Source organism: Pyricularia oryzae, chromosome 5, assembly GCF_000002495.2.
Source record: "Pyricularia oryzae 70-15 chromosome 5, whole genome shotgun sequence".
NCBI lineage: Eukaryota > Fungi > Ascomycota > Sordariomycetes > Magnaporthales > Pyriculariaceae > Pyricularia > Pyricularia oryzae.
In genome coordinates this window covers 201,231-226,476 of record NC_017852.1, presented here as the reverse complement: position 1 = coordinate 226,476, position 25,246 = coordinate 201,231, and the positions used below count along the sequence as shown (strand labels likewise).

Here is a 25,246-nt window from a genome sequence, read left to right as displayed (position 1 = left end):
GATACTCGACAAGAACCTATTTACCGGCACATTCGCGGTGATTTTGGCTAGTGACCATCTTGTAGTATCATCGCATCAAGACAGTCATGTTACCCGCTGATTTATGATCATTGGTGTGACCGAGGAGGTCTTGTCTCCAATTGAGGCAGGCGTTTCCACGGCCCGACGCTAGCTGGAGAACTTGGGCTGCTGCTTGGCGGGCTGTTGCGATTGGGATCGGCGGAGTAGCGTTAGACTGTCAGTGAAAACTGCGTCGCTTAGGGGCTCACAGAGGGAGACGAATCACACTTGCCGTTTCACCAGGCTCGTTGCCGCACGATAAAACACCCTCCTTGCTCTTGAGCAGCCGCAGTGTCTTGGTCTTCTCGGCAAGGACCAGAGTTGTTATGTCATCTGTCTTCTACCCGATGATTGACATGGCCCGACGTGGTTTTTTGCAACGGTGTTATAGGTCATCCGCGATGATGGCGTCTCCCATCCGATTGGCCTGCACGTTGTGGTGGGCTTGTGGGCTGTAAACATGGTGATGGTGATGTCGGACCCAGCCGTAAAGAGGCCGGTGGATGTGACGGTTGACACGAAGCAGACGCTGTTGTCTATGGTGACGGGTGTGGTCTTGGGAGTGTAGGATGTTTGCATTGTCTCTGTCGGTTTGGTCAGACCGCAACTGGTCATGGTAGACGTCAGCGTGGCCGAGGAAGTCGCAGTGCAACTGCGGACCATGTCGGTCAGGGTGATGTAGGCCAGGCAGGCGAGTGATGTGGACGAAGGCGGAGTACGAGACGGGGACGAGGTGACTGAGCTGGTCTTTGCTGTCTGTGTACACTGTGTGATGGCGACGGCTACAGTTGTTGGCGTCGGCACTCCTTCGCTGAAGGTCTGATACGAGGTCACCACCTCGGCTTGGCAGAAGCTGTACTTGGTGGATGAAGTCGAGGCCAGACGATAGCTGTTGAAGATATCTTGAACCTCTTTCTGCTTGTATTCGACCAGAAGAGTTGTCACGCTGAGAGGGGCCGTCTTGTAGCTCGATGTGGAACGTGGAAAGCATCCAATGGTTTGTGGGGCGTGGTCAGAGGTGATCCAGGTGCTGCTGATGTTGGTCGAGTCAAAGGCTGAGGGTATAGTGAGAGATATGTCGCTCGGCACGGTCTCGTTGTGGTCATTATTCTGACGGTTTTCTATGTGAGGCAACGCCAGAATGGCAACTGCATTGAGGACTAGGATGAATCGAAGAAGCTAAAGTTCAATAATTTGATTTTTGTCAGTGTTGGATAATCGCCAGGGAGATGGAGCAGCAAGTCTCACCTCCATTGTCGCAATAGAACTTTGGCAGGGAACTTTGGCTTTAGTGTATGCTTGGTTGCAGTCCTCGAGCTTTCTGAAGCGATGCCTTGTGTGTTTCTGGTAATGAATTTCATAAGAAATCCACTCGGGGGGAAGTAGAGACAGGTTCGACGTGTAGCTGGAGGGGTTCAGAAGGTCAAGGTTGCGAACAGGAAGCGTGTGGGATTGAACAACAGGAAGATTTATCTTGCTGTTTCTTTCGTCTTCTGGCGTAAACTTTTTATTAGGCTTGGTAGAGCAATAGTGAGTAAACTTGCTATGCTGTCCTGGAAGGGGAACTAATTAGCAAACACATAATTGTAATCCTGTCAGATCTCGCTGTAGGTACCAAGTATTGGACGAGAATGAACTGTTCGTGTTGCGGACAGACGAGATACTGTTGTTCAACTGCAGGCCAGTTTCCTGGGGCAGCGAAGTTCAATGTGTACACCTGATTTGGGCTTGAACAAGATTTATGGTTTGGGAATATGACGCCGTGAAGCATCTTTTTACTGCAAACAATGACGATTTTGTCAACCAGTTACGCCTGATTATCACGAAGCCAGAATGTTCTATTGAATGCCTTTGCGATTATGCAGCTCCAAACATGATGAGGTTCGATCTGTTTGCTACTGCGACCTCTAGTCAACCACTACTATGCAAGTACTGCTTCCAAGTCTGATCAACTTATCAAAGATGCGAGGGCGACCTGAGAGGAGGTTTGAACGTCATACAAACACGTGAAAACAAGCACCAGTCGAGCCCAAGACTACGCCCACTGAAAGTCGGCATTGTTGATGGCTACTTGGATCAAATGGATGGCTCTTTTGTTTTCTCCTCTGCAGCCTAGTTTTCTTTACTTGCCTGTAAAATGCATTGTCTCGCCTTCTAGCAAGCAAAAGTTGATAGCAAAGTCACGGGGACGGACAGAAGCCTATCCTATTTTTATGACACTTCACTATTCCAAGACACTTACTAATCTGGCAACGCAAGCAAACGATGCCAATGTCCCGGACATTCGCCAAAGGAAAAGCATTTAGATTGGCGGAGACACAAAGCAGCAGGCCCCGTGGATAATGGTTCGCCAGAAGCCGACGGGTGTCGGTTGCTACCGCCTTGGTAGCGCATGCTTGATTGTCTTAAAGACGTGAGCCTTTTCAGATGGAATCTCGAATGAGCCTTGGTAGGACGGGGCTACCAAACTTGAAGGCCTTGGCTGGAGTCCAAAGGGCCATCTACGTACCGCACTTCTGGCGCATTTGCTATTGTCCCAGCGTCTTGATGGGTTCCAAGCATAAAGACACAGCTCGCATTACTTCAGTTGATAACATGGACGACATAAAAATTGAAGCACAGATTGAAAAGCCCTAGTCCCTGTCGTGGTTAAACTTTGTATGTGGTTATGCGTTGAAACCCGGAAGCGATCTTTAATAAGCTTAGTTTGCAAATCATAAGTTCGTCGATCCGCAAAATAAAAGGAGTCACGGCACCAACAAGGACCAACAGAGTGCCCAGCCCCAGCCCTATGGTAGCATTTGCCCCTTTTGAACCCCTATAGGTTGAGGTGTGAAACAAGAATGGTGGAGAGGGAGCTGGGTGGCGGCTTCATACCCCCGTGACTTGCGGGCCGGGGGCTTCTTTTTTTTCTTCTTTTTTTTTTTTTCTTTTTTCTGCTGCGACTTACCTGAACAGAGGAAAGCCTAGGTCAAAGCATTGACGTGCTCTCCATCGGCTGGATTCATTTGAGCGGTTGACGGCTGCCAAGAATAGGGAGCAAGCATTTTTTTCTAACTTTGAACACCTAGAACTACTGTGGTCGACGAGCGGTGAATTCGGTGGGGATGACCGAATCGGGAAGCGAAAATAATGCTCTAAATTTGTAGGACGGAATGCAACTATACCTGGCAAGCGAGCAGGCATGGTACCTACGCGAAAGCTTCCCAAAGACAAGTCAACGATGACGCTCAAGGAGGCATCTACGGAAAAGTCCATTAGCAAACATCTTCACAAGCATAAATACACCCAATTGCCATGTTCTGGCCCATTACTTTTCTTTCTATCCTCACTCATCAGCTTCTACAGCAGAACCCGAGTAACAAACACCTTTTTTCTTTCTATCTTTCCTTTGTGCTTCTTCTTTCCTTTCCTTTCTTCTTCTCCTTCTTCTTCCTCACCAACCAGCCTTTCAACCGTCAAAATGCAGTTCAAGAACGTTTTCATCTTTGCCTTGCCTTTGGTCAGCGTGCTGGCCGCTCCCATGCCCTCCAAGGGTGGACTCGAGGCCCGTCAGGACTTTGAAATCCTGGCCTCCAAGAAGCCTTCGCCCAAGCCGGCACCCAAGCCCGCGCCGAAACCCGCACCTGCACCTGCACCTGCACCTGCACCTGCACCTGCACCTGCACCTGCACCTGCACCAGTGCCTGCACCCAAGCCTGCTCCGGCGCCTGCCCCAGCACCGGCACCGGCACCCGCACCCGCACCAAAGCCTGCGCCAGCTCCCGCCCCCGCTCCCGCTCCTAAGCCTGCGCCGGAGCCCAAGCCCAACACCCCGGCACCCAAGCCAACCGACCCGGCCCCCAAGCCCAGCTCTCCTCCGAAGCCGACATCTGCCGCGCCCAAGCCGACCGGGGCCGCCGCCACCTCTCCCGGGGGCGCCAAGCCAACGGCTCCCCCTCGCGCAGGCGGCGGCGGGATGGTTCCCGCCACAGACCCCAAGCCGTTTGGCACTGGATCCATCAAGGCCACCATCCAGGCCGCCGTGCTGGACCAGGTCTCGGCTCAAGTGTCCAACGGGCTGGCGCAGGCCGTGAAGCTGGTGACGGACGTTGCCGACTGGACCAGGGCCCGCGAGCAGTTCACCAAGACGACGGTCAACGCCATGTGGGAGAGCAACACGGACAAGGCCGCCTACAAGGGCGCCGTCTGCTACAACGCGGCCTTCAAGCTCGACAGGCCCGAGCTCATCGCCGGCCAGACGAGCGTCGACCTGGTCAAGGGCGCGCTCAAGACCAACTACAACTGCTTCTACATGATGCCTGGAAACGTCTTCCGTGCCCAGGGCGACGGCGGCTTCATCAACCTGGCCACCGCCGGCAACTGCAAGTTCACCGACAAGGTCCTCACCTGCTAGAGGGTTTGGGTTTGTGCTTGACGCCTTTTTACTCTTTCGTTTCCATTTTGTATTTCTTTATGTATTTCTTTTTGTATTGGCTCGGCCTTGTCGGTGAACTTGCATATGACCGGAGTTTTGGCGGTTGTCTGTTTTTGATTTTCTTTACGGGTTTCTTTTCTTCTCGGCTTTTATCGATTCTTTCTCTTTGCCACTGTCAATACCTTTGTGACTTCTTGACAAGGGATTTTTAGGCATATACCATTTCGTATCCAACATTGCTTTCTCGGTTTTGAGAGTGTTATTCAAACTTTGATCGCCATATTCCTTGCTTTGATATGAGTGTTAAGATCCCTAAAGGGTTTCGTCTAGAGATACGTGCCTTGATGCCTCGTCTTGTCTTGTTTTAGAAGTGGATTCTGGCTCTTGGGTAAAGATATAAAATATGATTCCTGCTGCCCATATTTTCCCAAAACACCAGCGCAATGTCACTTAATCACTTTTAAGGGGGCAAAGGTATTATGTTTCAATCTCGAAGTTCAATTCATAGGCTTTGAACCACTTTGAGATGCATGTAGGTTGTATCTGTCTACCCATTCTTATCCCATTTCAAAACTGCGGCCGACGATGCAGAGCACAGCCCCTCCAAGTTCGCATCAAGCATGCCCACTTCCACAACGTATTCTTTCCTCGAATGGGTATCACTCTACCAAAAAGATATCGCCGGTTCCCAAAGAAGGCCATTGTCAGAATAGCCCCCTTACATACGTCCATCATCGATGTTGTAAGCCTCCTTGAGCTCAAAGTAGCCAGAGTCAGAGGTGGTCTGTTCGAGCTCGTTTGCAGCAGGCTCGTAAGAATTGGTGTCGAACTGATCGTTGCAGGTGTCGGTTTTCAGCATCTCCGAGGCCTTCTTGGTAGCTTTCGACTTGGGGGTGGTGACGTTGAGGGGCGCATTGACAATGTAGCCGGCGCCGAACTCGTCCAGGAACCGCTTTCTGAGCTCGACAAAGGCGTTGCGAGCTGTTTTGGGTCGGATATCCATATATGCGCCGAATATCTTGTAGTCAAGCTGCATGCATGCAATGGGTAGACACATTTGTGGATTAGACCAAAAGGTTCAGGTGCAAAGGGAGGGATGGGCAGACAGAAATGCCAGGGTGACGGACCTGCGGGTTCTTGAGCGAGAGCCAGGCGCAGATGAGAAGCTCGCTCTCGCGCTGGTTCAGGCTCATTCGGTCCTTGATTCCTTTTTTCTTGACTCCTTTTTTCTTGATTGAAGAATTCATCGTGATAGTTGAAACGACAAGATGGCCCAAAAAGACAAGTCAAATGCCACTAGATAGTTTTGAAAAACAAGGCGTCAAGGCAAGTTGTGGTTGAAACTTGAGGGTGGTAATCTCTTCTTTGTCTGCAACATCTAATCAGTCTCGGCTGAGAATTTAGACCTCTTGGTCAATTTGATTTGCATTTTGTGGATCCTGTGGCTTCTTTTTTCTTCCCTTTCCCCTCTCTATGAGGTAATAAAAAAACTGGCGGTTTGTCTTTGCAAGGTACGGGCAGTACAGTAGAGTACGTGCGTGCTTTTGATGCCTCACCAGTAAAAGACAAACAGACTCGGTCCGGGTACCCACGGAGGGATGCTACCTACCGGTCCACTCCTTTTGTACATGGATGCTTTCTTCCAACTATCCATAGATTTCTTTGGGAAGCGTCTAGCAAAGGTACGAGCAGAGGGCAGCGGTTAGTTACAGAGAGGGTATGATTTTGTTATTATTGTTCTCGCTTCTGTCAGATCCTGCCCTGGCGAGAGTCGAAATATAAACGATATGCTACTTAGCTACTATAGGAAAGGTACCTACGTAGCCTGTGCGGGTACGCGTCCAGGACTTTGATCTCTGTGACTCACTCTAATTTATGCTGTCCAAGCTTATCCCCTAGCCTTCAGAGGCCTCCCCTCCTGCTTACCATCAAGGAAGCCAGCTTTTAGCCCTAAAATGGATGCTGTACATGGTACATAATTTGCCTGAAGGGTACCTCAAAGTCCCACCCCACTTTGCCAGTTTGCTGATTTGGGCTGCCTAACCCCTTTTATCCGGATCCCAATCTCCGCAGAATACTCCTGTGTGCAGTATGGCGGTGCATTTTGGGCCTTGTTGCAATCCTGTCCATAAATTCAAGATGTTCGCATATCGCCTCTCTACCTACTCAGCTATAGCTATGATCTGTTGCTCCATATTCTCTCCAGATATCAAAGTCTTTCCGGAAGACGCAGGCATAGATAGGAGCTCCTGTAGGTGCCATGCTACCGTTCTTTGTACACTAGAGAGTCCTTGTCCGGAATGAAGAAACAGCTGCTGACATTTGGCGGTATCCTGTCCTCCACTGGCATCAAACATTTTGTTAGATTCCATCCAGACATTCGCACCCAGTACAGCCCTCCAAGCTATCACCTACCTTAATGTCCAGCCACTTGGCCATCATCAACACCACCATCAACGCGCCCGCCGCGCTCGGACAACTACTCCATCCCGGCCCTCTCCCTCGGCACTTGTCCACAGCACCTCGACATCACAGGGACGTCTTCCACCAGCACCTGCAGATCCATTTGTTGCTATGGGCTCTCCCTGGGGTGGCCTGGTCGACGGTCTCAACATGCGGTGCTCATGGCGAATCCGCGACCAAGGGGGCATAGCACGCCGCACACTGAGCCTGGTGTTTGGGGCCATGCTCTCTTCATCCACTCAACAGCGGCCGGAGTCTTTGTCGCCGGGTTGCCTCGACGGGCTACGAAGGACGTGCTGGTGCTGGCGGTGTCCAACGACTGCGGCAATCTCATCATTGGAGGCAGCTCCAGACTGCTTAAACGGCTAGTACGACATCACATCACTATCCCTTTTCTAGTTCGAGCCGTCAAAACAAAGCCCCGGGCTCGCCTCTACACCAGAGACGTCTACGCCAGTACAGAGGTGTCGTACAACGTGAGATGTCTAGGCGTCGTCACCAGGAAGGGGATACAACCATGGCTGATGGAGATGATGCTGGATTCCCATCTACACATGGCATAGACATGCCTCCACAAGGCACGGTCACATTCAGAAATCAGGTGACATGCGTTGTGGTTGACGCGGCCGCGCTGGCCACCAATGCTGAGACTGAGTCGACATGGCCACCACCGACGGTCCGTAATACCCCAAGACGTCCTCGAGCGTCTTTAGCAATACGACCATAGTTTACAACTAGATTCAAGCAACCATGGCTTTCCTGTTGACTTGAACAAGGAGAATGCAGGTACTACAACCAGCAAGAGGCTGTTAACAGTCCGGCCCGCCGTGCACTCTTTCCCCTTGGCATCATGCCGTACACCAAGCAGTTACAACATGTTCAAGACCGGGGACCCCAAGTATTGCAAAAGCTGGAACGGCGCCGTGGGGTTCAAAAACCAGCAGGACAACAGAACGTGACTAAACAGAGCGCAAGATCCGACAGCCTACCTGCTGTGAGACGTTTATGTAGCGTCCGGTCCAGCATCACAAATTATACGGCAAGGGAAATGCAGGACACCGAGATGCGCGTAGTGCGAGCCGGCTACTCGATCGGGCCCAAGTAGTGGTGGGCAAAGGTGGACCTACTGTTGGTGATTGGGATAGTTGCTCTACAAGCTGGACGAGTGGAATGTTGGGCGAGACTACGAGCCAGCACGGATCAATGTGACGACGCTAGACACTACCTAGAGCACCTGAGGCCAAGACGACACTATGTATAAACCGGCCGGTCTGGAGCACGGCAGCAATACAGAGCAAACCCCCCGTAGCCGTGGTCATGGTTGTGCTTGTGTGTGTATAGGGATCATCGTCACGGCGTCGGTGCTGCGGATGTAATGGCTGTCTGCGGGAGCGGTCGACGAGCACAGACTGCTAGCCATGGCTTTGGCCCATAGAAAACTTTGAAGATCATCTCTTCAAATTCTCACTGCAGAAATGGGTGAACCCACCCAAGCCACGGCAAGTTGAAGCAAATATCCTCATTTTAACTTCCCAGTGCGGGTGTCCCAGTTGCGAAAAACAGTCCGGGCAAGGAGGAGGTTTGTAGTTTTTTCTGTCCCCTGAATCGTGAGGCAAGTACAATTGCCTTGCACTGGTGTGTACCGGTATAATGAGCGGCGTCGGCATGTTCAGTCAGGAGTGAGGAGGGGAGCACATGGGATACCACGCTGCATGTGGATGATGCGATTGGGGGGCGACAAGGTCGGGTTGAAGACGACGCCACATCGGGCCGGGCCGGGTCGGGTCGGAATCTATTCAGGAACGAGGGAGCGACGCGATTGGAGGTGGTAGATCCATGGACCTAGTAGTTGATGCTGATATATAGCTCCTAAGTAGCTAGCTAATTTCTCGCGGGCGTTGGAGATGTTTTGTTGTCGGGGACCGGTTTGTGTTTCATTTGTCGTTTCGATGTTTTGAAGCTGGTTGATGGACCACCCTCCACATGAAATTGCGGCTCCACATTCCGAGATGCGGGGCAATCGACTGTCTGCACGGAGTAGTTGCTGCTTGCTTATTATCGCCGCAGGTCAATGGTTAGACAAGTAGAGTAGGCCGAAAAAGCCATGCACGGTCCGTGGTACGGTACCTTGGGTTCAAGATGTATGCATGCCACCAACCGGGTTTGGACTATCTAGATCTATATAGTTCTAGACGGACTAATTAAATCGAATCCCATTCTACTGGAGTATTACTGAAGGGTTGTATCCTACACTGATAGCCGTCATTCTTCATCTCAACTGTATTTATCAATCAATCCATACAGTAGCAAAGCATCCAATTCCAAAATCTCCAGACAGCAAAACGTCAGGCTTGGCAGGATTACGTAGTAGATAAACATGAGATGTTTTTAGCCACTTTCTTCGATTGACTGACGTAACAACTCATCTTTACTCGTCGCTCACAACACAGAAAGCGATTGCAGCAATATCAAAGTGTGGCTGAGGCTGGGCCGATTCCTCCAAACGTCATGTCAATGGATTGGAAATCCTGTAAAACCTGCCACACTACATCAGGTCGCGTCATTGGGGCGCGCCGATCGCTTTTCCCTGCCCAATGAGAAATAAATGGAGATGCATTTTCTGACGTCAATGTTTTTTTTTGCCGCCCACTCACAACCCGCTCTCGGCTTGTGCGGACTCTGATCTGTATGGAATTTTGGAACAGACACCCTCAAAAGTAATGGCATTGAAGATTGTTGACGCATTTCGGTAGCCACAGGGGGTCGGAGCTGTGGTGCATAAAATGGGAATGTTGCAACACGCTTTTGGTCCTGCAGAAAGTTTGATGTTTCCTTCATAATCAATCATTCAATCATAACAAAAACACAAACAAACCAACTATTCAATTAGCTTCTGGTGCTCATATCAAGCAATCGTACCTGTTACACGTACCAAAAGAACAACGTGCACAAACACACCCACAAAATCAAAATGTCTGGCCTCTTCGACAACAAGGACAACAAGGACTCGGGCGCAACCGGCGTCGCCAAGACGGGCACCACGACTGTCGGTAACACACTCTCTGGCTTGACCAACACGGTCGGTGGCGTGGTCGGTGGTGCCAGCCGCGGAGTTGGCGAGACCGTGTCGGGCGTCACGGGAGGACTGGGCAAGCCGCTCGGAGACGGAGTCGCCAACATCGGAACATCAGTCGAGAGCGGCGGTCAGAATGTGGCCAAGAGCACGAGGGATGCTGGGGAATGGAAGACCAACAACTAATTTGTATGAATTTTGAGATTACAATGAGAGCGAGATGATTTGTTTCGATAATTTTGGACGTTGATGATTTATTTTTGCACATCTAATTCAACTGTCTACTATTCTGAATGCCTCGATTCTTTGACTATCTTCATATCATGCGGTTCTTTTAGGGACTATCTAGAATGGTACAGCTTGATTTTGACACTTGTAAACCCTTGAAAATTTAAAAGACTGAATCATGACCAAGGGTGCAGCTAGTTACGTGTCATTGACATTTGACTGAATATGTTTCAATTGCAATAGGTACCTATGTACCTAACGTTGAGCTCCACATCTCCGACCCCCCTAAAGTCCGGCCCCTAAAAATATCTACTCAGCCACGTCAACCCTTTGTTTTATTTTATAAATATCTAGACGAATTTTTCACTTTAGAACTTGATTTTTGAAGATTCTTGCTCCAAACCTTCCAATGAAACAGTACACTGAAAATCAGCTTCTTGCTGCCATTTCTGACATAAGAAATGGCAAATCAGTTCACAAAACCTCGCAAAAATGGGGTATTCCTCGGAGTACCCTTCACGATCGTTTAAAGGGGGCCCAGTCAATTCAACAAGCGAAAAGATTTTGTCAAAGGCTTTCACAGGAGCAGGAAACCTATTTGGCAGATTGGGTACTTGCGCAGGCCGCGTTAGGCCTTCCGCCAACGCATCAAGAACTACGCTATTTTGCGGAACGAATTCTTCAGGCCGCCGGAGAAAGAAAAAGCCTTGGGAAACATTGGGTTAGCCGTTTTATAGCCCGATATCCAATTTTGAAAACCCAAAGACCCCGGCGAATAGAAAATGCCCGGGTTAATGGGGCTACAACCGAGGTAATTAAATCTTGGTGGTCCTATTTGAAAAATCCCGTTGTCGATACTATAAAACCGGCCAACCGTTGGAATATGGACGAAACAGGTATAATGGAAGGCAAAGGATCTAATGGCCTGGTGTTAGGGCGTAATAAAATCCGGCCATTACAGCGAAAAGAGCCTGGAACGCGGGGTTGGACGAGCATAATCGAATGTGTATCAGCTACGGGGGCTGTTATACCTCCCCTCGTTATATTTAAGGGGAAAAACGTACAGCAACAATGGTTTCCAGCTGATTTAAGTCCTTTCGATACCTGGCAATTTCATGCAACCGAAAACGGGTGGACAAATAATGAAACAGGTATCGAATGGTTAAAAAAGGTGTTTATTCCGTATACCCAACCTTTAACCCCTGAAAAGCGGTTATTAGTTCTGGATGGCCATGGATCACATATAACGGACGAATTTATGCTTCTTTGCTTGCAAAACAATATTCAACTCCTATATTTACCCCCTCATTCGTCACACGTTCTTCAACCGTTGGATTTATCGGTTTTTGGGCCGTTAAAGGAAGCTTATCGACGTCACCTGGGATTTGTAAACCAGTTTTGCTGTTCAACGGTTGTTGGGAAACGAAACTTTCTACTTTGCTATCGAAAAGCCAGATCAAAAGCATTTATAGCAAAAACCATTCAATCTGGTTGGCGTACGACGGGGTTATGGCCGGTGAACTTGGCAAAACCACTTTTAAACCCTTTTTTATTAGAAAATAGCAACGCCAACGTCGAAAAAGGTAAAAATAACGGCTTCCAAAGGGATAAAACACCGGAAAATCCAACCCAAAAAATTAACGACCAGTCTTTACTTATTTGGAAAACCCCTAAAACGACCCGAGATATTCGACTTCAACTACAGGAAATTTCCCGGTCCGAAAAAAGTAACGCCACTTCACGGCTTTTGTTTGCAAAAGTCCAAAAAAGCTTCGAAACCAAGGATATCTTATTGGCTGAAGCTCAGCAAAAAATCAGTTTGTTAAAAGCAAAATTGGAGGCGGTACGGCCGGTCAAAAGGAAAAGGGTGATTCCGGATCCCAACGAGCTTTTGGTCAGCAAAAAAAACGTTTATGAAGCACAGGAAAATAATAGGGACTGTTTAGAAGCTTTGAACGATGGAGAAGAGGTTAGCGAACCGGGAGAGCCTGACAATGATTGTATTATTGTGCGTTGATAGGTTTACATTTAAATCGGTTTATAAAAGGGGTATTTCGTCGTTACATTTTTCAAGGGGGCCGGACTTTAGGGGGGTCGGAGATGTGGAGCCCAACGTTACCTACTAGGCAGGTGGTAGGTATGAACAAGGTAGATCGACCAAAGTATCGGACTGTTTGGTGGGTCCGCTCCGAAAACAAGGTTCCAAAAAACAAACAAAAAACGACACGGACCAGCAGAGAAGAAGATATACTAGAACTAGACCAGAGGCACAGAAACAATCGGATAATCAAGCATTTAAATTAAATACACAATCATGACGGACAAAAGCAGCTCCAACAATCCCGGCTCATCTCTTGGCACCGCCGCCGAACGACTTGCCGCCCGCAAGCCGATCCCCAAGCCGGTGCCGGCCTATCTACCCCACCCCGGCTCGGCTTTGGCCGTCGACAAACAGCTGTACCAGACGATTCAAGAGGCGCCGCGAGTGCTTCTGGAAGAATTCACCTTGCCTATTCGATCGGGGCGGGCGTGGAAGGCATCGGCGGGGTCCATAGTGAGAATCAGCACGCCAGAGGGGCCGCAAGTGGGTGAGTCGTCGAGGCTTGGAAGTTGGATTTTGCAGTATCCCACTAGTTCTAGAACTAGTCTTATAGTCTAACAGAAAACGCACCACAGGCGACCTCAACATCTGGAATGCGCACAACCCCCGCGAGCGCTTCTGGGCCAGCCGCACAAAGCAGCTGCACGCGTCTCACGTGTCCACGCACGACCGGCTGTGGTCCTGCCTGCCGTACATGCGACCTCTGGCCACCATCGTCGCCGACTCGCTGGCCTGGTACGGGGTCGACGAGACGGGCGGCCGCGTGCACGACCTGCTGGGCACTCGCTGCGACCCTTATATCAACACCGTGCTCAGCGGCGGCAGCTACGACTTTCAGTGCCACTCCAACCTCACCCGGGCCGTCGTGCCCTTTGGCCTCGAGGAGAGGGACGTCCACGACGTCATCAACCTGTTTCAGGTCACGGGGCTGGACGACGAGGGCAGGTATTTCATGAACCCGTGTCCCGCGCAGGCCGGGGATTACATTGAATTTCTGTGCGAGCAGGATCTGTTGTTTGCCTTGAGTGAGTTGCAAGTTTTTTTTGTTTCTCCTCTTCTGCTTTGCTCTTGGGTCTTGGGTCAATATCTACAATACTCATGCTAATCAAACCATAAACAATCACTCGCCCATCTCAGGCACCTGTCCTGGTGGCGACCTCTCTCTCTGGGGCTTCGGCAGCGACAGCGAAAAGGAAATGATCAAATGCTGCCGGCCGCTCAAGGTCGAGGTATTTGCTCTTCAGGACGGCGGTGCACTTCTCGAGTCCAAGGGGTGGAAGCCTGCGGAAAAATCAGCATACGCAGGCAGGCACGGGATGCATGTCCCGCTAGGAGAAGGCATAAATTAAACTGTCATTAGAACTAGGCGGCCTAGGCCTGGAGGATTGTTTGGCTGTTGCTTTGCTGCTTTGCCTGCCTCGCCTGCCTGGTTAGGGAATTAATTCAGGGTGGTCGGTCAGTTTACATCAGCAGGCAAAATAGCAGCCCGTCTGCAACTTGCAAGGTCCTTGTGCAGAACAGGGGTTCCCCTCTCCTGGTATCTTGCCGATTAGGAGATGCAACACACAGCCTGGACTGAATTGACCAATATCCATCTTCAAAATTTTACATTCATTTACATCTCGGGCGCAGCTGCATTTAATCATCCTGCTTATTCAAGTGCCCGCGGTGGCTGATGTGAGACGCAATGGCTGCTCGAACGAGCAAACCCACCTAGGTAATTTGCAGCATTTGCTTAGGGCCCAGAGCAAGATGCAGAATACTAAATCAGTAGGGCTGCGAGCCACATTGATTGGCTGATTGGTGATATTGTTTACCAAGGCATGGAATACATCAATAGTCAGTTGGTTCTCAAGCTATGCCGCTGAGATACGAGTGTCAATATATCTTCTGTGACTTCCCTCGATCTTCAAGTTTTCAACTCTGTCTCTTTGTGAATAGAAGCCTGGTAGACAGCAATCTTTTTTCGTGACTTGTCTCATACTATCCATCCAGCACCTACCGATCAAGCCAATCATCCTCTAGCCTGCAAGGTTCAGCCGCCTCGCTTTGTTGGATATTCTTGCCAAAGATATACCTACAACAGGCCATCGTTCACAATCTCAACTTCTATTGCCCAAAACCATTAAGTTCCCATTCACGCTCACGGCTCTCGCCTTTGTGTTACGATCAAGGTATCGGGTAACCTGTTCTTAGGGTAAAGTACAGTGGGTTGAAGCAACTGAGCGTCTGGCTGGGTAACTGGGGTTCTCAATGACTGGGGGTGAAGTTATGATCGTTCTCAAGTAAGTGTTGAGGTTAACTAGAGTTTGATTGCTGCTAAGCAATCCTAGAATCGAATCTATCTACATGGTAATGAGCGTGCCTTATATAGACTATGTTCCGAATGTGATCTCTCCTGATCTGTCACAGATCGCAGAGATCACTTCCCTTGATCTGTTGTGATCCCTCAATGATCACTGAGATCACTCTCTTGGCAATCACGTGAGGTCACGTGATTCCTTCTTATGTAATCCTCTTTCTGCCGGTCGGTGATTTCTCTGGGCGGGTGTCGTCAGGAGGGGTGTGACCCCACCTGGCCTCCCTGGTACCGGCCCAACTGTCTGGTCGTAACATCAGGTCTCCTCTCCTTTGGCCAAGTCCCTTTGGCCTTTAAGTAGTCCGTACTCCCTTGATCCTTGTTCTGGTTTTCCTTCCCTCCTGGCTAACTCTCCTGCGCCATGTCTAGTCGCGTAGCCAAACCTAAACCTGGTCGTTCGTCGACAGAGCGCCGATCCGCCCTCCTCTCTTCTCTCCTGGCGTCAACGGTGGAGATGCCTTCTTGTTCCTCGTGTGAGTCTCGTGGGGTGGCCAAATGTTCGGTCTCTCCCCAGGATTCTTCTCGCTGTGTGGAGTGCTTGCGTTTCAATCGTCCTGGTTGTGACGTGCTGGGCTTTTCTTCCGCGAAAATCCGGAGTATTGGCCTTCAGCATGCTCGGATGGAATCCGAAATGGAGGCCGCTGAGGAGGCGCGTCGTCAGATTGATGCGAAGATTGAGCGCCTTCGAAAACAAAAGCGGATGTGGTTTGAAAAGATGATGCGAGCTGTGTCTCGCGGAATTGATGACTTGGAGGAATTGGATCGGGTGGAGCGTGAGGAGGCGGAACAGGAGGAGCGTCGACGATCAACCGAGGTCCTGCCTGAAGTGTCCTTGGAGTCGCTTCTTCCGGATTCCAATTTTGTCTGGGATTCGACTTTCCCGATGGGTCCTCTAAATCCTTCGTTGTTGGATGAGATGAATGTTCTTGCGCAACATTCCGTTGGTACGTCGTTTTTCTGGTGTTTTTGTTTTGTGTTGCATACTGATCGTTTCTTTGTAGGTTCGTCTGGTGGTATGGTTTCGAGTCCTGGTCGGCCCTTAACTTCTGGGAATGGTAGGTGGTGCTTTCTTAGGTCGTCCTCTTTTTCTTGGCTGACTTGCTCGCAGATCCAACTCCTGATAGTATTGGCGGAGCGGTTCCTGGCAATCCTGGAGGTGGTTAAGGGGTTCCCAAGTGTTTTCTTCATGCCCATAGTTTTCCCATTTAACAAGGTACTCTGTTTTGCCGTGGTTTCGTCTGTGGTCGAGTATTCGTTCAACGTCGTAAGTTTGTTCTGCGTCGATCTCGATCGTTTCTTGTGTGCTGGTGCCGTGTGGTGCTGGTTCCAGTAGTGATACGTGAAATGTGGGGTGAATTTTCATGGTGTCTGGTAATGATAGTCTGTAGTTGGTGTCGCTGATTTTCTTGCTGATTTTAAAAGGTCCAAGCTTTTTGAAGTCAAGCTTGCTGTTTGGCCGTTGTGTTTTGATGTTGCGTCGAATGAGGTAGACGCTATCTCCCTCCTTGAAGGATGGTCCCTTCATCCGATGCTGATTGGCGTACTTCATCATTCTTTCTCGTACGAACTCTAGTTCCTGCTGGAGTTCTTGGTGTAATTTTCGTAGCTCGCTCGCTTGTTTATCGGCCCGTGGTGCCGTGGTCGTAGTTCTTGGTTCTCCGTATGCTGTGGGGTTGAATCCATAGTTGGCATAGAACGGGGTTGTTTTGGTACTCTCGTTCTCTGAGCTGTTATAGGCGAATTGTGCTGTGGGTAACAATCGTACCCAATTGTCTTGTTTGTGGTTCACATAACATCTTAGATATTGTTCTAGTGTCTGATTGGCTCGTTCTGTTTGTCCGTCTGTTTGTGGGTGGAATGCTGTGGATAGCTTGTGGTCTGTTCCTAGCTGTTCCATCAGGGATTTCCAGAATCTTGATGTGAAGAGCTTGTCTCTGTCTGTGATGATACTTTCTGGAAGTCCGTGATTGCTGACAATCATTCGTAGGAATGTGTAGGCGATTTCTTCGGCGTTGCTGCTTTCTTTGTATGGTAGGAAGTAGGCGTATTTGGTGAGCTTGTCCACTATAACCAATATGCTGTCGTATTTGGTTCTCGTGAGTGGTTCTTCTGAAGGTGGTAACTTGACGATGAAGTCCATTGTGATGGTCTGCCATGCCTTGCTGGGGGCTGGTAAGGGTTGTAGGAGTCCGTAAGGTCTGTGTCTTGCGGACTTGCTCTTGGCACAAAGTTCGCAATCCTTAATGGCTTCTCGTACTTCTTGTCGTGTTCCTTGGAAGTTGTGGTGTTGTTTTAGCCGTTTCCATGTCTTGGAAATTCCTTGGTGTCCGTGGGCTCTGTTTCCGTGGATCTTCCGTATCTCTTCTGGTGTGGTTAACGTTGCGTACCCCCTGTTCGGCACCCCCCCCCTGTTCGGCACCCTGAAAATCTAACAACGAAATGCCTACTTTTATAAACTGATTTAAATATAAAATTATCAACGGACAAAAATACAATCGTTTTCACGCTTCTCCGGTTCATTAACCTCTTCTTCATCAGCTAAAGGTTCCAAATTTTCTATATCATTTTCCTGCAATCCAATAATGTTCTGTTTGTTAACCAAAAGCTCGTTTGGATCCGGAACCACCCTCCTCCTTTTAACCGGCCGTATTGCCTCCAGTTGTGCTTCCAATAAGCTGATTTTTTGCTGGGCGCTAGCCAAAAGGGTATCTTTGGCTTCGAAGCTTTTTTGGACTTTTGCAAATAAAAGACGTGAAGTAGCGTTGGTTTTGTTGGATTGGGAAAGTTTTTGCAGTTGAAGTCGGATATCTCGGGTCGTTTTAGGGGTTTTCCAAATAAGTAAAGACGGGTCGTTAATTTTTTGGGCTGGGCTTTCCGGTGTTTTATCCCTTTGCAAACCGTTGTTTTTATCTTTTATAACGTTGGCGTTGCTATTTTCTAACAAAAAAGGGCTTAAAAGTGGTTTAACCAAGTTTACCGGCCATAACCCCGTTGTACGCCAACCAGATTGAATGGTTTTTGCTATAAATGCTTTTAATCTGGCTTTTCGATAACAAAGTAGGAAATTTCGTTTTCCAATAACTGTTGAACAGCAAAATTGGCTAACAAATCCAAGTTGACGTCGATAAGCTTCTTTTAACGGCCCAAAAACCGATAGATCCAATGGTTGAAGAACGTGTGACGAATGAGGGGGTAAATATAGGAGTTGAATATTATTTTGCAAGCAAAGAAGCATAAATTCGTCCGTTATATGTGATCCATGGCCATCCAAAACTAATAACCGCTTTTCAGGGGTTAAAGGTTGGGTATACGGAATAAACACCTTTTTTAACCATTCGATAGCCGTTTGGTTATTTGTCCACCCGTTTTCGGTTGCATGAAATTGCCAATTATCGAAAGGGCTTAAATCCGTGGGAAACCATTGTTGTTGTACGTTTTTTCCCTTAAATATAACGAGGGGAGGGAGGGCAACGCCCGTAGCCGATATACATTCGATTATAGTCGTCCAACCACGCGTTCCGGGCTCTTTTCGTTGCAACGGCCGGATCCCGTTAAGCCCTAATACTAGGCCATTAGATCCTTTGCCTTCCATTATACCGGTTTCGTCCATATTCCAACGGTTTTCCGGTTTAATAGCGTTAATAACCGGGTTCGTAATATAAAGCCACCAAGATTTAATTACCTCCGTAGTAGCGCCATTAACCCGGGCGTTATCTATTCGACGGGGCCTTTGGGTTTTAAGGATTGGATAACGAGCCAAAAAACGAGTTATCCAACGTTTTCCAAGGCCTTTTGTCTCTCCGGCGGCTTGAAGAATTCGTTCGGCAAAAAAGCGTAATTCTTGATGCGTTGGCGGAAGCCCTAAAGCTGTTTGGGTAAGTACCCAATCAGCCAAATGCTTTTCCTGTTCCGTGGAAAGCCTTTGAAAAGGGCTTTGTGCTTTTTTATAAGGTTGAGAACCTTTAAGTCGACTTTGAAGTGTAGACCTAGGTATTCCCCATTTTCGGGAGGTTTTTGCAATTGGATTGCCATTATTGACGTCGTTAATTGCAGATATAAGCTGTTTTTCAGTATATTGCTTCATTGGAAAATGGAGAATTAAAATCAGAAAAAAGTAAATCCAAAAGTGACAGATTCATCGAGATATTTATAATAGAAGTTGGAGGATAAAAATAAAAGTGTTGTTATTTTTGGGTGCCGAACAGGGGTGGTGCCGAACAGGGGGTACGCAACGTTACCGTATTTGTTGTCATAAGGCTCCGGTGTGCTGGTAAAAGGTTTCCGTTTCCGTCTGTGGTGAGGATAACCCGTGTTTCCTCTGGCACTATGTTCTCGTGATCTGGTCTTCGGCTGAGGGCGTCGGCCCTGCCGTTTTCTGTTCCTTTGCGGTAAATGATCCTAAAATGGAATTCTGACAGGAATTCTGACCATCTGATTTGTCGTTTGTTCAACACTTTGCTAGTGGTGAAGTGGGTCAGGTTCTTGTGGTCCGTGTAAACTAACACCTCGTGTTTAGTTCCGGATAACTGTGGTTTCCATTCTTCAAATGCTCGAATAATGGCCATAAGCTCTTTGTCGTGAATCTGGTAGTTGAGTTCTGGTCCATGTAGTTTTTGTGAGAAGAAGGCGCAAGGATGCAACCGTCCTTCTTCGTCTCGCTGACTGAGTTGTCCTCCGATCGCATAGTCCGATGCGTCGGTCTCGACTTCGAAAGGTTTCGTTGGGTCTGGTATCTTGAGGATTGGTTCTCTGGCTACTGCGTCTCGTAGCTGTTCAAAGGCCTGTTGTGTTTGTTTCGTCCACTGGAATTCTAGGTCCTTCTTGGTCATGTTGGTCAATGGGGTGGCAATCGCGCCGTATCCCTTGATGAACCTTCTGTAAAAGTTCACGAATCCGAGGAATGCCCGAACGTCTTTTACGTTCTGTAGTTGAGGCCATTCCTTTACTGCTTGGATTTTCGATTCCTCCATCCTAATTTCTCCAGGAGCGATAGTGTATCCTAGGAAATTAACTTGCTTGCTGTGAAAGAGACACTTCTCGGGCTCAACTAAGAGCTTAGCGTCTTGTAGCTTTTTTAGGACGGTGTGAACGTGTTGCTTGTGTTCTTCCAACGTCTTGGAAAAGACAAGGATATCGTCCAGGTAGACAACGACGAAAATGTCTAGGCATTCCCTGAGAACGTGGTTAATTATGGTTTGGAAGGTTGCTGGGGCGTTGGTGAGGCCGAAGGGCATCACTAGGTACTCGTAATGTCCTCGTCGGGTGCGGAACGCTGTTTTCCATTCTTCGCCTTCCTTCATGCGGATCAAGTTGTATGCTCCTTTGAGGTCTAGTGTTGTAAACCACTGTGCTTAATAGAGCATGTCTCGGAGTTCTCCTATTAGTGGGAGTGGGTAGCAATTCTTTATGGTGATGTCGTTTAATTGTCTGTAGTCCACGCATAGTCGTAATTTTCCGTTCTTCTTTGGTACGAAGAGGATTGGGTATCCTGCTGGTGATGTTGATGGTCTGATGTAACCTTTCTTGAGGTTCTCTGCGAGGTACTCATCTAATACCTCCATCTGTGTTGGGTTCAAGCCGTATATCTTGTGGAATTTGGGCTGTGTTCCTTCTTTCAATGGTATCTCGTGGTCGAACGGACTATGCTCAGGTAGTCCTGTTTCGAGTTCGGGGCTGAATAGTCGTCCATATATCCGGTATTCGGCCGGGATGTTGTCGATCAATGTGGTAAGGTTCGATCGTTCTTCGCTCATGGATAGTCGCGATCCTTCCGATGTTGGCTCCAGGCGTGGCTCGCTTTTCCTCAATAGCGCCATAATTTTTTGTTGATTTCGCTCCTGTGCCCTACGCTCGTTGCGTGAAGTCCGTTTCTCGGATTTTCCTTCAGAGGCTAACGGCTCTTCCCATTGGACTTGGCCGGTTGTCCAATCTATCCGGGGGTTGCTCCTTCTGAGCCAGGGGATTCCTAATATTACGTCTTTGTCCCCTATCTCCGTGATGTCTAAGGTGATTTGTTCCTTTCGTCCATAGCTCTCCATCCAGAGGTGTACGGTCTCTGTTTCGATGGTGCCGTTCCCGTATGAAACTGCCTCTCCTTCCACGGTCTGCAACTGGTATGGTTCTTTCTTTTGCTGCCAAGGTATCCGTCGTTTCGCTACGACCCTTGGTGAGATGTAGTTGCCTTGTGCTCCACTGTCGAGGAGTGCTCGTATGGGTCTGCCATCGAGTCGTATATCGAGAAATATGTGTTCGTGTGCTGCTATCGTGTCCTGTGTAGCGTTCAGGGTTCTTTGTTTCGTGTTTCGTGTCGCCGTTCGGTGCCCTGTGCCGTCTGGCTGCCCTAGTTTTTTGACTTGCTGGACTCGCGTCGTGGGTCCTTGTTTTTCTTATCCCTGGGTGTGTGGCTACTTCTTGTTTCGACTAGGTCAAGTGGGTGTTTTGCTGGCACGGGTGTCTTGCGTGCGTTCGTGGTTATCTCGTTATTTCGTACGTTGGGGTTCCACACAATTCTGGTCATTGGTGCAGGTCCTGGTTGCCGTGATTTCTGTTCGTGCCAGGCCTGGGCTTTGGCTAGCATATGTACTCTGCATACGCTTCGGGTGCATTCGTACCATGGGAACTGTTTCTGGTTGCAACACGCCATGGGGTAGTTGTCGTTAGGCGTGAAGATTGCGGCTGGCTCAGTGTTGAGTCTTATCTTAATTTCCCAATTTGGTAGGTCGGTTGTGGTATATACTTCGTGAATGCCTGTTGCTTTGCGTCGTCGTGGGAAGAAGTTGTGGACTATTTTCCTGCTTAGGTGGAGTCCACAGTTGTCTCGGAAGCGTTCTGCCCAAAAGATTTCTGCGTGTTGAGGGTGTTTGGTGTCCAAGGTCGGGTGGTCTCCAAAGGTTGCACTGACTGGTCCTGTAGGATGTCGGATCTGTGCCTGAAGTGGCAATCCGGGAAACTGTACTGATTGGTCGTCTCGGTATAAGTCGATGTGCTTCTTCTCGTATATGTAGGGGTTGTTCTCCCTTGCTGCGTTGTACTGGCTCGAGGGTATGGTCTCTTCCTCGCTGGATTCTTCTTCTAAATCCTCGCTTGATTCTTGTGTTGAGGACTGATTGGTTGTCCTAATGTGGTGGGTTTGTCCCAAAGGTTCCTCATCCGATTCTCCGGAGGCATCCGAGTCCGTGAGTTCGGGTAGTTGGGTTTCTTGTCGGTGTAACTTCGTTGGTTGTCCTGTTCCTATGGGTACTCGGTTTCCTACTGCTAGGGTTCGAGTGCCTCGGGGCTTTTGTGGGTACCATCCTGCGTCGATCTTGGAGCTATTGTGGGTCATACAATTGTCATCGTAGCAGGTGGTCCAGCTCATCGTGCTGTGTTGGTTAGGCCGTAGTTGCTGGTAATTGGTGGCATTAAGTCCTCGTGGTTTTTCGGTCTTGCCCCTAAAATCAGGGATATTTTCCTGGTTTCTCGGGCAGTTTCTGGCGATGTGCCCTGTCTTGTCGCACTTAAAGCACTTGCCATTCTTGGGGTCTTTACGGGGCTTCTTGTGTTGTGTGGCACTGAGGTCCATGGGTCCACTGTGGGTACTATAAGCTGTACTGTAGGTCTGGGGCGCCATGTGACGGGGCTGCTGCCATCCACCATTGTTTCTATAGTATATGGGTTGAGGGTGTTGGTACTTGCGTCCCGTGTTGGCTTGTCGAATCGAGGTGACGAACACTCGCTGTCCGCCTTGTTTTTCCTGTCGGCGTTCGTAAATCCGGTTGTCAAGTTTGATGGCAAGTTCGACGTACTCGAGGAAATCCTCGGGTCGGTCGAGCTTGGATACTTCGTCTTTTATTTCTGACTTCAATCCTTGGTAGAACTGGAGGATCTTGGTTTCTTCGGTCATGTCCAGCCTTGTTGCTAGCCTTCTGAACTCGGCTGCATAAGCGGAGGCTGACTTGGTTTGTCGTAGGTTGGCCAAATCTCGTTCGGTCTGTCGTTTCTCATCGGGTTCCTGGAACAAGGAACGGAGGGTGCGTTCATACCCTGCGAAGGTTGAAAAAATGTCGGTGACTTCTTGGCGTCGTTCTTCGGGGGGTACATCAAGCCATTCCTGCAACAGGGGCTCGAACCAAGACAAGGCTCGTCCTCGAAGGAAGGTGGCCGCGTGTACCACCTTTTCTGTTTCGCTGCGGAAAGTTTCCAGATGGAATGCTTGGTAGGTGCGTACCTGTACAAGGTACCCTTTAAGTTGTCCAGGTGTGCCATCGAATGTGGCTGGGGGGTTAAGCTTGAGTCTCTCGCGCCCATCAAGAGGGGTTGAGGTAACGTTAGCACTGGCTCGGAGAGCCTGGAGTTCCTCTTGGAGTTGGGTTGCGCGGAGCGTCTGTTCGTGGAGCTCCTGGTTGGTCCTAGCAACCTGCCTGCGGAGCTGGTCTTCCTCGTCCTCGCTGTCGCTATCGTCCTTGGGCCGAGCAGGGGCTTTCTGGGCCGCCTTGCTGCTCGTAGCCGGGGTGCTGGGGGTGTTGTTCTTAGAGGACTGGGAAGACATGTTGTCGGTGATACTGCTCGGTATGCTTCAAGGCAAAGTACTGAACAGGAGCAATCAAAATGTTACGATCAAGGTATCGGGTAACCTGTTCTTAGGGTAAAGTACAGTGGGTTGAAGCAACTGAGCGTCTGGCTGGGTAACTGGGGTTCTCAATGACTGGGGGTGAAGTTATGATCGTTCTCAAGTAAGTGTTGAGGTTAACTAGAGTTTGATTGCTGCTAAGCAATCCTAGAATCGAATCTATCTACATGGTAATGAGCGTGCCTTATATAGACTATGTTCCGAATGTGATCTCTCCTGATCTGTCACAGATCGCAGAGATCACTTCCCTTGATCTGTTGTGATCCCTCAATGATCACTGAGATCACTCTCTTGGCAATCACGTGAGGTCACGTGATTCCTTCTTATGTAATCCTCTTTCTGCCGGTCGGTGATTTCTCTGGGCGGGTGTCGTCAGGAGGGGTGTGACCCCACCTGGCCTCCCTGGTACCGGCCCAACTGTCTGGTCGTAACACTTTGCCGCTGCGGCCACAACTGCTCCCAGCAAGACAGAGGTGGAGCTCCCCAACCAAGAAGCCGTCGCCTCGCGCTAGATCTCGAGTTCCTCATGCAACCCCGGCTCCTACGAGTGCCGCAACGGAAGCGAAATCTACTCTTGCGACATTAGCGGTACCTGGCAGCTCAACGTTCGATGCGGCGCAGGCAGGTGTCGCGAGGTGAATGGACTTGCCTACTGCACTTGAGAAAGGACAGCCCAGGCAGCAGGGGGTGGGAGATGAAACGTGCCCATCTTGGCAGCGCCGGCATGGTTGTTCGCCATGTTATATTCACCTCGGGCCTCGGGGCGATAGGGGAGGACGGGAGCCAGGTCTACGGCTCCAGGAAGATGCCGGTAGCTGTTAATCGACAATGAGGTATTCAACAAACAACCACCATGTTTTAGGTTCAACAAAAGGAGCCTATATTCGAATCTTTGAGTGTCTTGGTATGATCAAACAAGTATGCAAGCAGTATTCAGGGATCAATGATCAATTTGAGGTATCAAAATGAACAACCTGGCCTATTTCCGCCGCCTTTGATAGAGAAAAAGAAAGAACTTGGGTTTGAATCCTAGTATATAGTCACCAATCGAGGGTAAATTCACTTTGAGAATGTGAGTTGACTGCTAATACTAGGACCTATCGGTCTTGATTTGATACTATGACTCAAATACCAGCTCATCAAAAGTTTAACATGACCGGCTGCCCCGTGACCGGAAGCTGGTGTTTGATTTTCACAAACTCCCATGCCTCTAGCTATTCTGTCTGTCTACCTGCGCCTAGCCTAGCAGCAAAGGATTGTGACTGGCGTTTTGATTGTATGTACGTACGTTGATGTTTGTCAACAAGAAGATCAGATCCTACCAACAAAATTCCGATCACAAGGAGTGGCCAATGAAAAACAAGTTCCTTGTAGTGAGAGAAATAAAAGAGAAGAAGGATGAAAAATTAAGAAGAATAACATGGTGGATGTCTGCACGCGAAATCAAACATAATAGCGGCGGACTGTCTGCCCCGACTTGTCCGGGCCGGCATCAAGTGTTTGAAGCATCACGAGTTTTCTGGGGTTCCTCTGGTTCGATATAACCATGGTAGGGATATTTGGATCTGCAGACATGAACCTAAGCACCTCCCTGCACAGCCATCAATGGTAAAGCGTGCCGAGGAACAAACGGTTGACCAAACGAAACATGTCGTTTTGCCAAAGACATCCCTGGATCCTGCTTGTTGGATCCATCCATCCGAAAGCCGATTGGGACCACATGTTTCCCTTGTTGCCCAAAAAAGTAAAAAATGAAACATAAAAGACCAGCCGCAATTGATAGCCCGGGTCCCTGGAGAGACTCGAGAGAGAGAAAACCGCGCCGGGGTATTGTGGTAGGGGGCGATCGCTGTTGTTGGGCTTTTTTTTTTCTTTTTCTCCACGACTGGACCGACCCCTATCGCATTTGATTGAAGGATTGCACCAGGATTAGCTGA

At 49.1% G+C, this 25,246-nt stretch overlaps 7 protein-coding genes across 8 annotated transcripts; 5 read left to right on the top strand and 2 right to left on the bottom strand.

Annotated features, from left to right (window-relative positions):
* Window positions 1–520: 520 nt before the first annotated feature.
* MGG_17309 (uncharacterized protein) lies at window positions 521–1,119 on the top strand (the record flags this gene model as incomplete). Its single annotated transcript, XM_003717688.1, has 2 exons — window positions 521–624; window positions 933–1,119. 2 exons carry the CDS (start codon window positions 521–523, stop codon window positions 1,117–1,119), a joined length of 291 nt encoding a protein of 96 aa, XP_003717736.1.
* Window positions 1,120–3,523: 2,404 nt separating this feature from the next.
* Window positions 3,524–4,456, top strand: MGG_10789 (uncharacterized protein; the record flags this gene model as incomplete). The annotated part of the gene is made up of 2 exons (XM_003717687.1): window positions 3,524–3,562; window positions 3,848–4,456. The coding sequence occupies 2 exons, from the start codon at window positions 3,524–3,526 to the stop codon at window positions 4,454–4,456; spliced, it is 648 nt and encodes a 215-aa protein (XP_003717735.1).
* A 739-nt stretch (window positions 4,457–5,195) lies between these two features.
* On the bottom strand, window positions 5,196–5,724 carry MGG_10788 (uncharacterized protein; the record flags this gene model as incomplete). Its single annotated transcript, XM_003717686.1, has 2 exons — window positions 5,196–5,507; window positions 5,605–5,724. The coding sequence occupies 2 exons, from the start codon at window positions 5,722–5,724 to the stop codon at window positions 5,196–5,198; spliced, it is 432 nt and encodes a 143-aa protein (XP_003717734.1).
* A 3,832-nt stretch (window positions 5,725–9,556) lies between these two features.
* MGG_14237 (uncharacterized protein) lies at window positions 9,557–10,512 on the top strand. Its single transcript, XM_003717685.1, has one exon. The coding sequence runs from the start codon at window positions 9,912–9,914 to the stop codon at window positions 10,197–10,199; it is 288 nt and encodes a 95-aa protein (XP_003717733.1). The 5' UTR covers window positions 9,557–9,911; the 3' UTR covers window positions 10,200–10,512.
* A 2,043-nt stretch (window positions 10,513–12,555) lies between these two features.
* MGG_10785 (meiotic chromosome segregation protein) lies at window positions 12,556–13,691 on the top strand (the record flags this gene model as incomplete). The annotated part of the gene is made up of 3 exons (XM_003717684.1): window positions 12,556–12,829; window positions 12,918–13,367; window positions 13,480–13,691. The coding sequence occupies 3 exons, from the start codon at window positions 12,556–12,558 to the stop codon at window positions 13,689–13,691; spliced, it is 936 nt and encodes a 311-aa protein (XP_003717732.1).
* A 954-nt stretch (window positions 13,692–14,645) lies between these two features.
* MGG_17308 lies at window positions 14,646–16,036 on the top strand. Of its 2 annotated transcripts, XM_003717682.1 has the most exons (4): window positions 14,646–15,001; window positions 15,071–15,645; window positions 15,703–15,756; window positions 15,810–15,960. In XM_003717682.1, exons 2-4 carry the CDS (start codon window positions 15,156–15,158, stop codon window positions 15,863–15,865), a joined length of 600 nt encoding a protein of 199 aa, XP_003717730.1. In that variant the 5' UTR covers window positions 14,646–15,001; window positions 15,071–15,155; the 3' UTR covers window positions 15,866–15,960. The 2 variants fall into 2 exon arrangements, with proteins under 2 accessions (XP_003717730.1, XP_003717731.1); XM_003717683.1 differs by lacking the exon at window positions 14,646–15,001 and having other exon boundaries at window positions 15,011–15,645; window positions 15,810–16,036.
* A 5,460-nt stretch (window positions 16,037–21,496) lies between these two features.
* MGG_17307 (uncharacterized protein) lies at window positions 21,497–23,236 on the bottom strand (the record flags this gene model as incomplete). The annotated part of the gene is made up of 2 exons (XM_003717681.1): window positions 21,657–23,236; window positions 21,497–21,607 (listed from the first exon to the last, which is right to left on the bottom strand). The coding sequence occupies exons 1-2, from the start codon at window positions 23,226–23,228 to the stop codon at window positions 21,497–21,499; spliced, it is 1,683 nt and encodes a 560-aa protein (XP_003717729.1). The 5' UTR covers window positions 23,229–23,236.
* Window positions 23,237–25,246: the final 2,010 nt, after the last annotated feature.